This window comes from Heptranchias perlo, chromosome 25, assembly GCF_035084215.1.
Source record: "Heptranchias perlo isolate sHepPer1 chromosome 25, sHepPer1.hap1, whole genome shotgun sequence".
Taxonomy (NCBI): domain Eukaryota; kingdom Metazoa; phylum Chordata; class Chondrichthyes; order Hexanchiformes; family Hexanchidae; genus Heptranchias; species Heptranchias perlo.
This window is the reverse complement of record NC_090349.1, coordinates 40574691-40589801: the sequence shown is the minus strand read 5'-3', so window position 1 is coordinate 40589801 and position 15111 is coordinate 40574691. Positions and strand designations below refer to the sequence as shown.

At 43.8% G+C, this 15111-nt stretch overlaps 1 protein-coding gene across 4 annotated transcripts in view; it reads left to right on the top strand.

Annotated features, from left to right (window-relative positions):
- The first annotated feature begins 2434 nt into the window (after positions 1-2434).
- si:dkey-178e17.3 (somatomedin-B and thrombospondin type-1 domain-containing protein) overlaps positions 2435-15111 on the top strand; it is a 106456-nt gene continuing 93779 nt past the window's right edge. For 2 of the 4 annotated variants that reach the window (XM_068006102.1, XM_068006101.1), the window contains exons 1-2: positions 2792-2938; positions 11149-11218. In XM_068006102.1, the coding sequence (XP_067862203.1) occupies positions 2876-2938; positions 11149-11218 (133 nt within the window). In that variant the 5' untranslated portion in view covers positions 2792-2875. Of the gene's footprint in view, positions 2939-11148; positions 11219-15111 lie in introns of all 4 variants that reach the window. The other 2 variants (XM_068006099.1, XM_068006100.1) reach the window with 2 other exon arrangements.

Here is a 15111-nt window from a genome sequence, read left to right as displayed (position 1 = left end):
ATGGTCCAAGTGCCAAGCAGGCATTTGCAAACTGTTCCTCGTTCTCACTGATTCGATTCATTGCCGATCAGTTTAATCTCAAACCCCACGTTTCCACTTGATTTATCAATGAAGTTGTAAAATGTGCAAGAAGCACGTGACGTGAGAGCTGAGGCGATTCCCCGCGGCCCTAAAGCCCCTCGTTCGTGAAACGAGGCTTATTGTTGCATTGGACGGGAAAAGGGATCAGAAACAAAAATAACAGGGAAATACAAAGAGCAAGGATGATCCCAATGCATTCATCTGCCTCCACTAACTGTGAATTGTGTTCCTCTGGGAGATCCAGAGCCGACCAGGGTCCTGCAAGCCTTTCTGTCCAGCCCTCAAGTATAAATTCAAAACTATAACTGGGAGCAGGAGGTCATTTAAGTTCAAATCCTGCACCCTTACTGTAGGTTTATTCATTGTATGTGTAGAAAACGCTGCTTCCGTGCAGCAGGTCTCGTCTTTAAGAGTTAGAGGGAATTCAGTCAGTCGGTTCTAAATGAGAATGTATCCAGTCCCCCTCTCAAAAAGCTACAAGATTTCCTACAAATCCGTTAAACTCGTCATTTTTGAGCTAATTTCTGCGCTCCATTGCGTCAGTTTCATTCTAGGGGGCAATAACGGGCGTTGAAATAGGTCTGAAATAGCTAGAAATGCAACAGAAAGAAAGAGTTTCACATTTCAGGTTGAAGATTTCCAGTATTCTCAGCCCTCTTTTTTCCCCCTCTTAATCTCGACCCAGTATTGAAAAGCAAAGCAGAATCCTACGGATACTGGAAATCTGAAACAGAAAATCCTAGAAAACACTCAAGGGGTCAGACAGCATCTGTGGAGAGAGAAAGAGAGTTAATGTTTTAGCTCGATGACTTTTCTTACATTGAAATATGGTGAAAGTTTGGCGGTTCAGATTCTAACTCTGACACTTTCCAGTACTTGCCAGTGAAATGCATCGTCAGCTTGAACAGGCTCGTCAGGCAGTTCGCTTCCTTTCTTGGCCCAGGAACAACAGATAGAAATAGGACAGCAGATCCAACCGAGTTTATACAATCTGGTCATTAAAATGATCTCTGAGACCATTTAAAACAAATGCAACTGTGAAACCCATAGGATTAAAGGGACTGTGGCAGCGTGGGTACGAAATTGGCTAAAGGACAGAAAGCAGAGAGTAGTGGTGAATGGTTGTTTCTCACACTGGAGGGAAGTATACAGTGGTGTCCCCCAGGAGTCGGTACTAGGACCACTGCTTTTATTGATACATATTAAAATAGTAACGATGGGCTGAATGGCCTCTTTGTGTGTTGTATGATTCTAAGTTGCAACTGATACAACGAGGAATAGTGGAGGGGAAACTTTGTAACAGCATCTGAAAACATTTAGTCATCTCAAACATACTTTATCAGGAAACAGTGTTACTGAGATACTGTGGGGACATGATTATCCCAGCTAGGGAAAAAAAGAAAGAATTACATTTATATAGCGCCGTTCATGACCTCGGGACATCCCAAAGCGCTTTGCTACCAATTAAATACTTATTTGAAGTGTAGTCACTGTTGTAATGTAGGAAACACAGCAGACAATTTGTGGACAGCGCACGTCAATGTGATTCTAATTAGTTACCCCTTTCAAAGAGCCGGCACAGGCAGGATGGACCGAATGGCCTTCTTCTGTGCTGTATGATTCTATGATTCCCTCTACCATGCATCCGCTCATAATCTAAACAATTCTGAGGGAGGTATTGTCAGCCATGCCATCCTCTGGGTGTGATGTTAAACTGAGATTACAACAGCCTATTCAGGTCAATGTTAAAGGCCCCGCTGTATTATTCGAAGAAGAGCAGTGAGTTCTCCCAGTGTCCTGACCAACACTCCTCCCTCAACCAACACCTATTATATATTAAAAAGAACAGATTTACTAGTCATTCGTGTTGCTTTTTGTGGGATATTGCTGGTGCAGAATTTCTATCGAAAGAGCTGGCGCACGCACGATGGGCCGAATGGCCTCCTTCTGTGCTGTCAGATTCTATGATTACAGTTTCTCACAAAATGAACATAGCTGATGTATTTGAGAACAACTTTGAAATACTCTATTATACAATAATAATAAAAAATCATATTACTGAAAAATCAAACGATTTATGAGACAAGAAAACGCAAGTCATTCCCCTACATTACAACTTCAAAAGTAATTCATTGGCTGCGAAGCGCTTTTGGGGCGTCCTGGGCTGGTGAAAGGCGCTACACAAATGCAAGTTCCAATCAAAGGGGGTCGAGATGCAAAATGAAACGCCAGGGGCGCTAGGACCAGAGGGGGAGCCTCATGTCAAAAGAAGGAGGGATAGAACAGCTCTATTCAGCGAATCCAGACTGCTGTCTGTCCGCATACACACACTCTCAGCGCGGATAATGTGCTCTACTGACCCCTGTGGCCCCAAGTCATTTCTTGTGGAGAGAAGAGCCCTCCCCGTTTGCTGAACGCTCACATTGTGCAACTTAACTGTCCCATCCCAACGTTTTGTGTCAACCTTGCATCCACATATATATAATATATATATTTAAAAACGGATTCAGCCACGGAGAACTTTCACCAACTTTATATGTGTAACAAAAAACTCGTGTGATTTTGTGTATATGTGTGTGTGAGGGAGGAGAGGGGGGGGGGGTTAAAAGAGATACGATGGGAAAGCTTGCAGTGACCAGGGGTTATTTGGCGTTGTATTGTGGTGCGTTCACACTGACGGTGTGTCTGAGAGGAGCGGTCGGCGGCTGTTTCGACAGGGAGAATCCCAAGTGCTGCACGGGCAGGAATAACGACTGTTGGGATTTGACGAGGAGACGGATGGTGTGTTACTGCGATGCCTACTGTCACAAAACAGCGGACTGCTGCGAAGATTACGACGCGGTGTGTCAGATTTCTGGTGAGTGATCCCACGTGCAATACAATTTTTAAAAATCCAGAGCAGACTGCTGCTAGGTGGGGCGTTTTGAGCTTTAGCTTGAGAGTGAAGGTTGCAGAGAGTTAAAATAGAGTCTGATTGTATTTCTGTTTTTGCATATTATTTTCATATATAAAAAATGACCGTTTGCGACTTTATAATTGCACTTGTAACAGCTGTGTGACTGTTAGTAATGATGTTTACATCCCTCATATTTCTGTCAAAACTTTTAATTACACTGCAGTTTTTTTTAATTAAGTGGAGTTTGTTGGTGCATGTTTTTTGGTGTAAGGTCGTTAAAATGTGGTATTGTTTGTGTGTGTTTGACGTAAGCTCAACTAATCTCAACTAAAAAATGGGAGAATGTCTGTCTGTTTTTCTCTTTAATTAACGACCTGGTAACTAAATTATGTTCTCGTATCGCACGTGTACCTGCAATTTTTGTTCATTGAATGATGTATTGAAAGCGGGGCCCGCTGAAAACAATAGAAAAAAAATCTGAAATGAAATTTATTTTACAAATGAGACATGTGCTCCTTTTTTAAAAAAATAATGTAACTTAAGACACGTTTACACACTCCACAGTTTGGGTTACAGGGGGTGGCTGTCGGTGCTTGGCTCCCTGCCTTTAAACTGTTCCCCCAGACCCGGCAGTAGATTGGTACACTCACACGTTATCATAGAATCTTATGGAGGAGGCCACTCGGCCCATCGTGCCTGTGCCAGCTCTTTGAAAAAGCTATCCACTTAGTTCCTCTCCCCATAGCCCTGCAACGTGTTCCTCTCCCCATAGCCCTGCAACGTGTTCCTTTTCAAGTATTGATCCAATTCCCTTTTGAAAGTTACTATTGAATCTACTTCCACCGCCCTTTCAGGCAGTGCGTTCCAGCCTACGGTGCATCCATACAGGGGCCAGCGAATTCAGAGAGAATCACTCCCAAATGAGAGTCGATTCACGCTGGCATGAACTCCATCTGAGTCCATGTGCGCAATGAAGTCCCTGATGCCACCATCCGCATGCACAAAATGGTTTAGTTAATGTTCAAACCACTGACATTTCGTTAACATTATCCCCCAAAAGGATAACTAATTGGGGGAATTAGCTGAGGGCTGAGTAACAGTTCTCGCTTCCCTATACCAATGGCATTCAGGCGTCACATTCTACAGCTCTCAATCCCCTCTGTCACCCTCCCTCTCCTTAAAACCTCCCTCGGCTCAGCATTCAGTTTCCCCTTACCTCGACTGTGAAGCGCTTTGGGGTGCTCTTTTTTTTTTCCTACTTTAAAGTTGGTACACAAATGCAAATTATTGTTTTAAATTATATCTGCCTGCAACAACCATATATTTAAAGTTCTATAAAGAGAAGTGTGAAAGAAATGCAAGAAAATAAAAACAAGGCTTGACTTTTGAAGTGAATCCGACCCTTTATAAACCTACACATCCTTGTCAATAGTCTGTGAGTGGTAATTATTGGGTTCTGCATAGCGACCTGACATAACTTTAAAAGAAGGCTTTCATCACCGAAAATCCGCTGCTGCAATTTGCTCACAAAACTCGAGTTTGTTCTGTGAAGATTTTTTTGTTGTATGTTTTGTTTTTTTAAAAAAAAATCAGTAGCTGGAATGTCGCGAACTTACCTCCTTTAACCCGGGTCAGACTGAGTGAAACTTACCAGGGTGAAATGTAAGAAGGGAGAGAAACAAATCAAAAGTGTGTTTTTTTTAAGTGAAAGAATCCAAACAGTTTTCCCGATGATAAATCTGAAGAATTGATGTTTTCATTGATTGGAAGATTTGTATTTTGAAAGACCCGCCCCTGTTTGATAGATTCGTGGCCGATATCTCATCATTAAAAAAAAACCATATGGGGGCGTTCTCTGTCTCCTCCCCCCTCACCCCAAGGGGAATGTCCATCGGAATCACAACTCCAATCCGTGCGTGGACATCGTTCGGGTTAAAACAGCCTGTAGAAATGTCCCTTTTTATTTAAAACAAAACGCTTGCCCAGAATTCAGGGAACTGAAATAACGCTGCATTATCCACGAAACATAATGAACCGCACCTATCAGTTGAGAAGGTGCATTAAGTTTTTTTTATTATAAGGCTCCTACATTTTAAGGCAACATATCACGAACTACACGGGTGGCTGCCTCCCCACGTTGTGTGTGTCAGTGAAAGTGGAGAGATTGACGGGGCGGTGGGTTGGTAGCAGCGTGTAGAGTCCCTCTCAATGATTAAACCCTCCGACTCTTTACTCGCAAATGCAAAAATCAGAGGAAGAAGAGTGAGGAGTAGAGTTTTTTCTGGTGCCGACACAATCTAGCTGCGTACCCTGTCCTCCTTGCAATTTGCCCTCCCCTGTACGCCTGTCCCCCTTTCGCAGAGGGCTCTTGAGTGTAAATGAGATCTGTCAGCACGCCCATCAAGTCTAAGTGCCGGAGGGCTGCCGTTCAATGGTCGTTAAAGTTCACTAGCCGGTCGCATTGTGCCGCCCTGTGGCGGTGTGAGTGGCGAGGTGTGAAATGGGGCCAATCTTGTTGTTTCATGCGCGGAGACCCAGACTAAATAGTAACACGTGGTGAGAGTGGCGCACGGTAGAGTGAACTGATAGAATGCACAGATGTGTGAGTGTGTGTGTGTGTGTGTGTGTGTGAGAGTTTTTGCTGTAGCCACTGGTTTCCAGCCCACATTAAATCATTACATCTGTTTCCCCTCATTTCATTGAGATTTTTGAGTTTTTTCCCCCTTAATATCATCGAAATGGCAAAAATCTTGAATTAAATCGTTCCTTGTTAGCGGGGAGTTTGCAGTTTTACCAGGCCTGCATTGTATCATGTGAGTAAAAGCGGGCTGCTGGCTTCTTAAAGCTTTAAATGAAACCCCCTAACCCCTATCTTTAATTGTAAACAATTTTACAACACCAAGTTATAGTCCAACAAATTTATTTTAAATTAAATTCCACAAGCTTTCGGAGGCGCCCGACGAAGGAGGAAGCCTCCGAAAGCTTGTGGAATTTAATTTAAAATAAATTTGTTGGACTATAACTTGGTGTTGTAAAATTGTTTACAATTGTCAACCCCAGTCCATCACCGGCATCTCCACATCATCCCTATCTTTAAGGAATTGAGGGGTGTTACAATCTAGCCCCCCCCCCAATGGGTTAAGGAGTGTTACATTTCCCTGTCACCCCCTGCCTGTAATAGGTTGAGGAGGTGACAAACTTGTCCCCACCACCCCCCCCCCCCCCCCGCCTGTAATGGGTTGAGGGGTGTTACAATCCTGTCGCCCCCCCTGCCTGAAATGGGTTGGGAAGGTAACAATCTTGTCGACCCCCCCCTGCCTGTAATGGGTTGAGGGTGTTACAATCCTGTTGGCCCCCCTGCCTGTAATGGGTTGAGGAAGTGACAATCTTGTTGCCCCCCCCCCCCATCGCCTGTAATGGGTTGAGGGGTGTTACAATCCTGCCACCACCCCCCCCCCCCCACCAGCCTATAATGGGTTGAGGGGTGTTACAATCCTATCGGCCCCCCTGCCTGTGACAATCTTGTCGCCTCCCTATTACTGGGAATGTCACCTGGCAGCTCTGTCTAATGGCCCAATGGTAAGTGCACTGGGCAATTGGGCTGTTCAGATTTCCTCTCACATTTCACCCACTCTTACACTGGCCCCTGACTGACCTCTCTCAATGCTGCTGTCCATCTGACCACTGGGGAGTGGTCAGCAGCAGTCAATGACGATGGACCTACCTTCCTTGGAGCTAGAAGTTGGAGCCCAGCACCTATTTTGTTCTTGGGTTGTGGATGAAACTGGCTCGGCCACATTTATTGCCCACCCCTAATTTGCCCTGAGAAGGTGGTGTTGGGCTACCTTCTTGAACCACTGCTGACCTTGTGGAGATGGTGTCAGGTAGTGAATTCCAGGACTTTGATCCAACAACAATGAAGGAACAGTGATACACGTCCAAGTCAGTGTGTGACTTGGAAGTGATGGTGTTCCCGTTACTTTGTTGCTGTCCTAGATTGTCGGTGGTGGAGGTTACAGGGCTGGGAGGTGTTGTTGAAATGAGCTTGGCGAGTTGCTGCAGTGCATCTTGTAGATCAACAACAAATTGCATCTACATAGCGCCGTTAACTTAGTAAAACGTCCCAAGGTGTTTCACGGGAGCGATTATCAGACAATATTTGACACCGAGCCACAAAAGGAGATATTAGGACAGGTGACCAAAAGCTTGGTCAAAGAGGTAGGTTTTAAGGAGCATCTTAAAGGAGGAGAGAGGGGTGGAGAGGGTCAGGAATGGAGATCATACATACTACAGCCACAGTGCCCTAAGAGTGGAAGAGGTGGGTATTGAGTCCAGCGGCAGAGGCTCTAATCAAGCAGCCTGCTCTGTACTGGATGGTGTTGAGCTTCTTGAGTGTTGCTATAGCAGCCATGCAAGCGAGTGATGAGTACACCATCGCCCTTTTGACTCAAGTCTTTGTAGATGGTGGTTGGTGTTTGAGTGGTCAGGTGGTGAGCCACTTGTTGCAGTGTATGCACCCTCTGCCCTGCTCTTGGTGCTGCCCAGGTCTGATCCCTGGTGTGCACTGAGTTAACCGAAACCAACCAGGGCAATAGGTGGGACACTACAATTGAACTCCATGCCCCTTGGCTCGGGAAAGAAAATTCAGCCGGGATTCCTGCTCCTTGATGGCTATACAGTGACCGCTGATTGAACAAAGCATGTGTGCGGACGTTGGACGAGAGGGGTTCGGTCTTGCTGCGATGCTTCCTACAGTTGAATAGCCTGCTGACGCTCACCACGTGAGGAGTGGTCGCTTGGGTGAATCAGAGGGGGACAAGCACCCATAATCTCCAAATCCAAGTACAAGTCAGGAGTAGAGGGATCCGGGGGTAGGGGGAGGGAACTGGAGGGTTGTCGAGAACTGGGCATGTCCCTGACTCTGCCTTCCCCCCCCCCCCCCCCCCCGATCAACAGCAGTTTGAGAAGGCCGGGTAACAGCAGCTGCCCCCCTGATGTTGCTGTTTAAATGCTGCATGGCTCACTGCAGTATAATTGAGACATTAGTGGCTGCAGCATCAAAGTGTGGAACGAATCCAATTAGCATTTTACAGCCCACGCTGGTCCGCTTATGTGAACAGAAATTTGAAATTCCCCAAACCAATATTATTTCTACACCTGTTGAGTTCGCTCTCATTAACCAAGTAACTTTAGCTGTAAATTCCTGTCAAGTGAATTCTTTTTTTTGTCTGGTTTCAAACTTATTTGGACACAGTCGCTTTCTCATATATGGTGTTGCAGGCGCACTGGTATTTCTAGAGTTTGCCACAGAACAGCAGCTTTGTTTTTAGTGTATGTTGCCTTCACCTGGGTGCTGGGCAGCACCTTTCCATTGGCCAAGCAGCCCGCTCCCAAATCTCTACCAGTGCCGCTTAAAGCTGCAGTGGTGAGTGATGAGCCTCTCTTCAGTTATTACACTCCCCAACTGTACCTTCACATAGGAAGCTTGGCTGGAGGGGATGATTAGCTATAGAAATGTCCCAAATTACTTCCATTTCACTTTAGTTCTGACGTTCCAATCTCGGTAAGTTCATTTGACATGGAGTTGACTTGTATCGATTCTTAGAAATGCTGGCTGCTAAAGTATATGAGAAATCCCGTTTTAACTGAATGATTTCACGATGTGTTGCACCCACAGGAGAGGAAGTTTCAAAGAAAGTTATGAGCTTAAATGCAATTGACCCCTTCGCAACTTATGTCACATCCATACAAAATCTGTAACTCCCAGTAACTGATGATGTGAGCAACATCTGTCAGTTGCACGAGTTGTCCTTTCCTCCTCTCCTCCCTTGACCCTCCTCCTAAAGGCATTTGACCCATGTTAGGGTACGGTTCTGCAGACACTTTCCACCCTCTGCTACCTTCACGAGAGAGCCTGGACAGCAGTGTGTTTAACTTCCGGGATGGAATCCTATCTTGTCCTCATCTGGGCATCAGGGGTTACTGATGCTAATCGTATTCTGCAGATCTACTCTCTACAAGAGGGGAAAAAATAAATCAGAGGATAAAAGCTCCGATCAGCAAAGTCGGTGTGCGAATGTCTAATGTGCTTATATGCCATTACTTTATGCTCTATTTTTATGCAAGCATTAACCTGTTTATTTTAAATGAATTAACATTTGTGTAAAAAGTGCACACAGGACAAGCATATTAAATATTAATACATTAATTGGAAGCTCTACCTCATAATCTCCACGCATTAACTGTCTAAAAGAAAAAAGGACTTGCATTTATATAGTGCCTTTCATGACCTCAGGACATCCCAATTACAGCCAATTAAATACTTTTGAAGTGCAGTCACTGTTATAATGTAGGAAACGCGGCAGCCAATTTGCGCACAGCAAGGTCCCACAAACAGCAATGTAATAATGACCAGATAATCTCTTTTAGTGATGTTGGTTGAGGGATAAATATTGCCCAGGACATTGGGGAGAACTCGTTTTCGAACAGTGTCATGGGATCTTTTACATCCACCTGAAAGGGCAGATGGGGCCTCGGTTTAACATCTCATCCGAAAGACTGCACGTCCGACACTCCCTCCGTACTGAACTGAAGTGCCTGCTTTATGTGCTCAAGTCTCTGGACTACTCTTGTCCATGTGCTACATGCCACCCCCACTCTGTCCTGGCAATCTGGTCCTCAAAATCCAGGGAGCGCAGCCCCATTTCTGCTCATATTTCTTCTTTGCTAACTTGTCCTGTTTGAATTTTGTGGGTGTGGAGTTTTGGAAATAGCTGTTTTAGCATTGTTGGCTCATTTGGCATTAAGGTCTGTTAGTATCAGCAGTTTGAGATTAATGGGAACATGGATTTAAACTTTATATTTGGCCTCTGAGGTTCCATGGGGAACACCTACACAGCACATGAAGACAAAAGCCTGGACACTGCTGCTCCAAGTATTGCTTGTGGGTTGGCAATTTTGCACTTGTAATCTGGCAATCACAGATTAAGTTTATTTTTAAAAAACATGTTCTATACATTTAAACATCTGGATCATGTTTCCTGTTAATTTTCTTTTCTCCATTGAGAACATACCCATTTCTATCAGCCTATCCCCTTAAGGACTTCAGTCAAGGAGATTGTTCTGATTACTCAGCACTGTCTAATGCATCAATGTCCTTCTGTAGATCGGGTGCTAAAAGTGAACACAATATTCCAAATGCAGTCTTACCAATGAGTAGCGAGATGGTTGGTTAATTTTAAGTAAACCACCACCTTTCCTCTTCAATTGTAAACAATTTTACAACACCAAGTTATAGTCCAGCAATTTTATTTTAAATTCACAAGCTTTCGGAGGCTTCCTCCTTCGTCAGGTGAACGATGTGAAAACCTGACGAAGGAGGTAGCCTCCGAAAGCTTGTGAATTTAAAATAAAATTGCTGGACTATAACTTGGTGTTGTAAAATTGTTTACAATTGTCAACCCCAGTCCATCACCGGCATCTCCACATCATTTCCTCTTCAAGGCTAGGCATGGTGTTATAGAGTGATGACTTGATGTAATTCCCCATATGATTTTATGCTTCTTATCCCATCGTTAATATCATAAAAATATTTATTAAATCTGCCAACTTTAAAATACATTCACTACAGTGTTATCTGCCAATAGCACAGTGGTAGCAATATGTTCAACATGCCTTGTGACATTTTTCTGCTAGATGCAGTACTTAGGGAGTACAAGATATTGTAAAACGGGTGAGAGCGAATCGGCAGCCCGTTTTACACCTCTCCCGATTTACCGGGGAAATAAAAATGGGGAGAGATGTAAAACGGGCTGCCGATTGGCTCACCCATTTTACACTATCGCACAAAGTCAAGATGTACCCCAGTCTATTTTAAGTAAAAACATTAAACACTGGAAATACGCAGCAGCTCAGTAAGGAGAAGAGACAGGCTACTGGTGTTTTGGGTGGGTAATCCTTCATCAGGGCCTTAGGAAAGAATGTAGGTCTTCAAAATGGCCACTGAATTACACGTGGGCATTCTGATCCAAGTACCCCCACCTTCTAACCCCACGTCACCTCAACGTGACACTTGGCCCTAACTCCTCATGCAGTGTCGCGGGAGATTGATTAGTGATATAATAGAAATTCTTATGCCTGTTGGTAATTCCTGTCAACTGTTTTCATTCTAGGTTCCTATGTCTACATGTATAATGGAAACTGTCTATGTAATCTTATGGGCGCCTCCACTGGCAGGAGGGTGTAAGTACAGCTTGACAAGTTTGGGAGGTTCCCTTATAATGGAGGGCATTAGAATTTATAATGGCAATATAAAAATACGGACAGAATGTATGAATTTAAAATAGTAGTTGAATTGTTTCTGGTGCCCTAGTCCAGTTAAAAGTTAGAGAAGAATTTATATCGCACCTTTCACGACCTCAGGATGTCCCAAAGCGCTTCAAAACCAATGAAGTACATTTGTAGTGTAATTGCTGTTATAATGTAGGAAATGCAGATGCCAATTTGCAGACAGCAAGGTCCCACAAACAGCAATGTGATAATGACCAGATCATCTGTTTTAGTGATGTTGGTCGAGGGATAAATATTGGCCAGGACAGTGAGGAGAACTCCTCTGCTCTTCTTCGAATAGTGCCATGGGGTCTTTTATATCTACCTGAGAAGGCAGACGGGGCCTTGGTTCATCTGAAAGACAGCACCTCTGACAGTGCAGCACTCCCTCAGTAGCGCAGTGGAGTGTCGGCCCAGATTTTGTGCTCAAGTCTCGAGTGGGACTTGAACCCATGACCTTCTGACTCAGAGGCGAGGGAGATTGACTGGTTAACATTAAAAAAAACTCTCATTTATCCTCAGTGCAACTGTATGTGAAAAACAAAAGGGTAATTGTCCACTCTCCCCATGATTCTCTGTAGAATTGCAACCTGTCTTTTGACCAAGCTGTTTGGAAACCACATTCAAGATATAAGCTACTCCTGTAACAAGATCATTAGCACATCTGTGTCTTAGTGTCATCCAAGACTTTGGTTAAATGATGTCATAACAGGAAAGAGTCCGTCATCCTTAAGTAAAACGAGATCCTATCTCTCAATCAAAACAGGACTGAGAATATGGTTTTTATACTTTCTCAAAGTTTATGTCTGCCATGTGAGACAGGGTAACGTTCTCACAATTTCATCTGGTTTCCTTCATGTGATACATAGCTAAATAAAGAATCGGCTCTAATCTTACAGACACCATCTTTTGAAACAATACCAAGTATGTTAAGATTAAACAGGGAAGTATTGTCAGTGGGCAATTGTTTACACAGCCTGGAATATCACCAATTTCATCAGGGTGCACAAGAAGGTTAGTCACAGTGTAAGGCATCATTTAACTGCATTCTTCCACCTTTCAAACTAAATAAACTCCAACTAGCAAAACCTGAAGATTTAAATTGGTATCCTCTGATAGCAATGCATATATGATAAAGCTGACAAACTTAATTACCATTTTGTCAATTCATAGTCATCCCTCCCAATACAATTTATGATACTTAATGGATGGCACTTTCTGTTTATGATATTTTTGTCTGATTTATGCCAGATAATATCAACTCGTGTATTGAAGTTTGCATTGTCTATGTGACTGTAGTTTCCTCTCTCATCAGGAACTTATTAATTTCAGATCAGTTTCAATTAATCAAAGTGACCGTCCAGCAATGTTCATATATTTGGGGTGATTTCCAGTTGGAGAGATCAATGCATTACCACAATAACATTTTTAAAAGAAAATAAAATTGATGGGGATCTGGGTGAGCAGAACACCCTGTCAGATCCAGCCCACTGGGATATATGTCTCCTCTGTCTGATGGTTGTGAGAGTCTTACACTGGTCTCAACCCAGTTCCGACTTAGCGGCCATGGGTGCACAGGAAAAAATCGTCACTGCCTCACTCGAAGAGGCTGACAGGTGTGGTAAATTGAAATGGCACAGTGTGTCGATTGCTGTCCTCTTCTGAGTTTTGGGGTGAAGACATGTTGTAGGTGTACAGTAGAGGGAGCTTCACTCTACTCTGAACCTGGCTGTCCCTGATGCGGTTGATTGAGGTTGACATTGATTTTAAAGAAGTGGAAAAGTACTCTATTCTACAGCACTCACTAATTGAATAGGATGAAATGGAGATTAAAAACCCTGCTATATTATGGATAAAACACAATCTTAACATATAATGAGTGACTGGACCAGTAGTGACTAAATTGACGCTATTCACAAATTGTGGGTCTGTTTAATAAAGCTAAATCAAAAAATACATTACAGCTTCCCAGTAGATCGTCAGTTTATTCATTGAGTAGTTATACCGAGGCCCCGTTTCCCCTCTCAGGTGGGTAAAAAGATCCCACGGCACTATTTTGAAGAAGAACAGGGGAGTTCTCCCCGATGCCCTGGGCAATATTTATCTGACAGCCAACATCACTAAAACAGATGATCTGGTCATTATCACATTGCTGTTTGTGGGATCTTGCTGTGTGCAAATTGGCTGCCGTCTTTCCTACATTACAACAGTGACTACACTTCAAAAACTTCATTGGCTGGAAAGCGCTTTGGGACGTCTGGAGGTCGTGAAAGGCGCTATATAAATGCAAGTCTTTCTTTACTTTTTAGCTGAGTTACATTGATCAGGGATTTCCCTCAGTTCAATCATTGATCTGCGCTGAGTTAGTTGAATTCAGTCAAGGCGTTAACATTAGCTTCTGGAATCTTGGTGTAAGTTTGCATTTGTGTGATTATCAGGTGAGGACATGGTCTGGCCCAGCTGTGGTACCTCATCTGGATCAATAGCCTATTAAAGCTCACTGTTGAGCTGTACATGAGGTCAGTTGGGTAAGATACCAAATGATGGCTGGTGCCCATGGAATCACATCCCTGTAAGGAGTCACTACCTTCAGGAGAGGAGAGGAGAGGAGAGGAGAGGAGAGGAGAGGAGAGGAGAGGAGAGGAAAGGATGGGAGAAAACTGGCCAGTGGAGAAAAATGGATGTGTTTCTCCTGAAGTCAGGAAGAACTTTGGAATTATGTAGAGTATATGGGCCTCGTGAGGACTCCTATTCTTTCATAAGCATGAACGGTCTCAAATTCCCTAGCACTATGGCTGTGAGTGAGTTGTGAAGGACTTTCCCCATGATTGAGTAAACAGTAGTAATGTGCCCTTTGTTAATGTTTAATTTAGTTAACGAACAAGGCTTTGAGCTTTAATATCATTCAATCCAGGGATGTGGGATTTCAGTTATGTAGAGAGAATCATAGAAGTTACAACATGGAAACAGGCCCTTCGGCCCAACATGTCCATGTCGCCCAGTTTATACCACTAAGCTAGTCCCAATTGCCTGCACTTGGCCCATATCCCTCGATACCCATCTTCCCCATGTAACTGTCCAAATGCTTTTTAAAAGACAAAATTGTACCCGCCTCTACTACTGCCTCTGGCAGCTCGTTCCAGACACTCACCACCCTTTGAGTGAAAAAATTGCCCCTCTGGATCCTTTTGTATCTCTCCCCTCTCACCTTAAATCTGTGCCCCCTCGTTATAGACTCCCCTACCTTTGGGAAAAGATTTTGACTATCGACCTTATCTATGCCCCTCATTATTTTATAGACTTCTATAAGATCACCCCTTAACCTCCTACTCTCCAGGGAATAAAGTCCCAGTCTGTCTAACCTCTCCCTGTAAGTCAAACCATCAAGTCCCGGTAGCATCCTAGTAAATCTTTTCTGCACTCTTTCTAGTTTAATAATATCCTTTCTATAATAGGGTGACCAGAACTGTACACAGTACTCCAAGTGTGGCCTCACCAATGCCCTGTACAACTTCAACAAGACATCCCAACTCCTGCATTCAATGTTCTGACCAATGAAACCAAGCATGCTGAATGCCTTCTTCACCACCCTATCCACCTGTGACTCCACTTTCAAGGAGCTATGAATCTGTACTCCTAGATCTCTTTGTTCTATAACTCTCCCCAACGCCCTACCATTAACGGAGTAGGTCCTGGCCCGATTCGATCTACCAAAATGCATCACCTCACATTTATCTAAATTAAACTCCATCTGCCATTCATCGGCCCACTGGCCCAATTTATCAAGATCCCGTTGCAATCCTAGA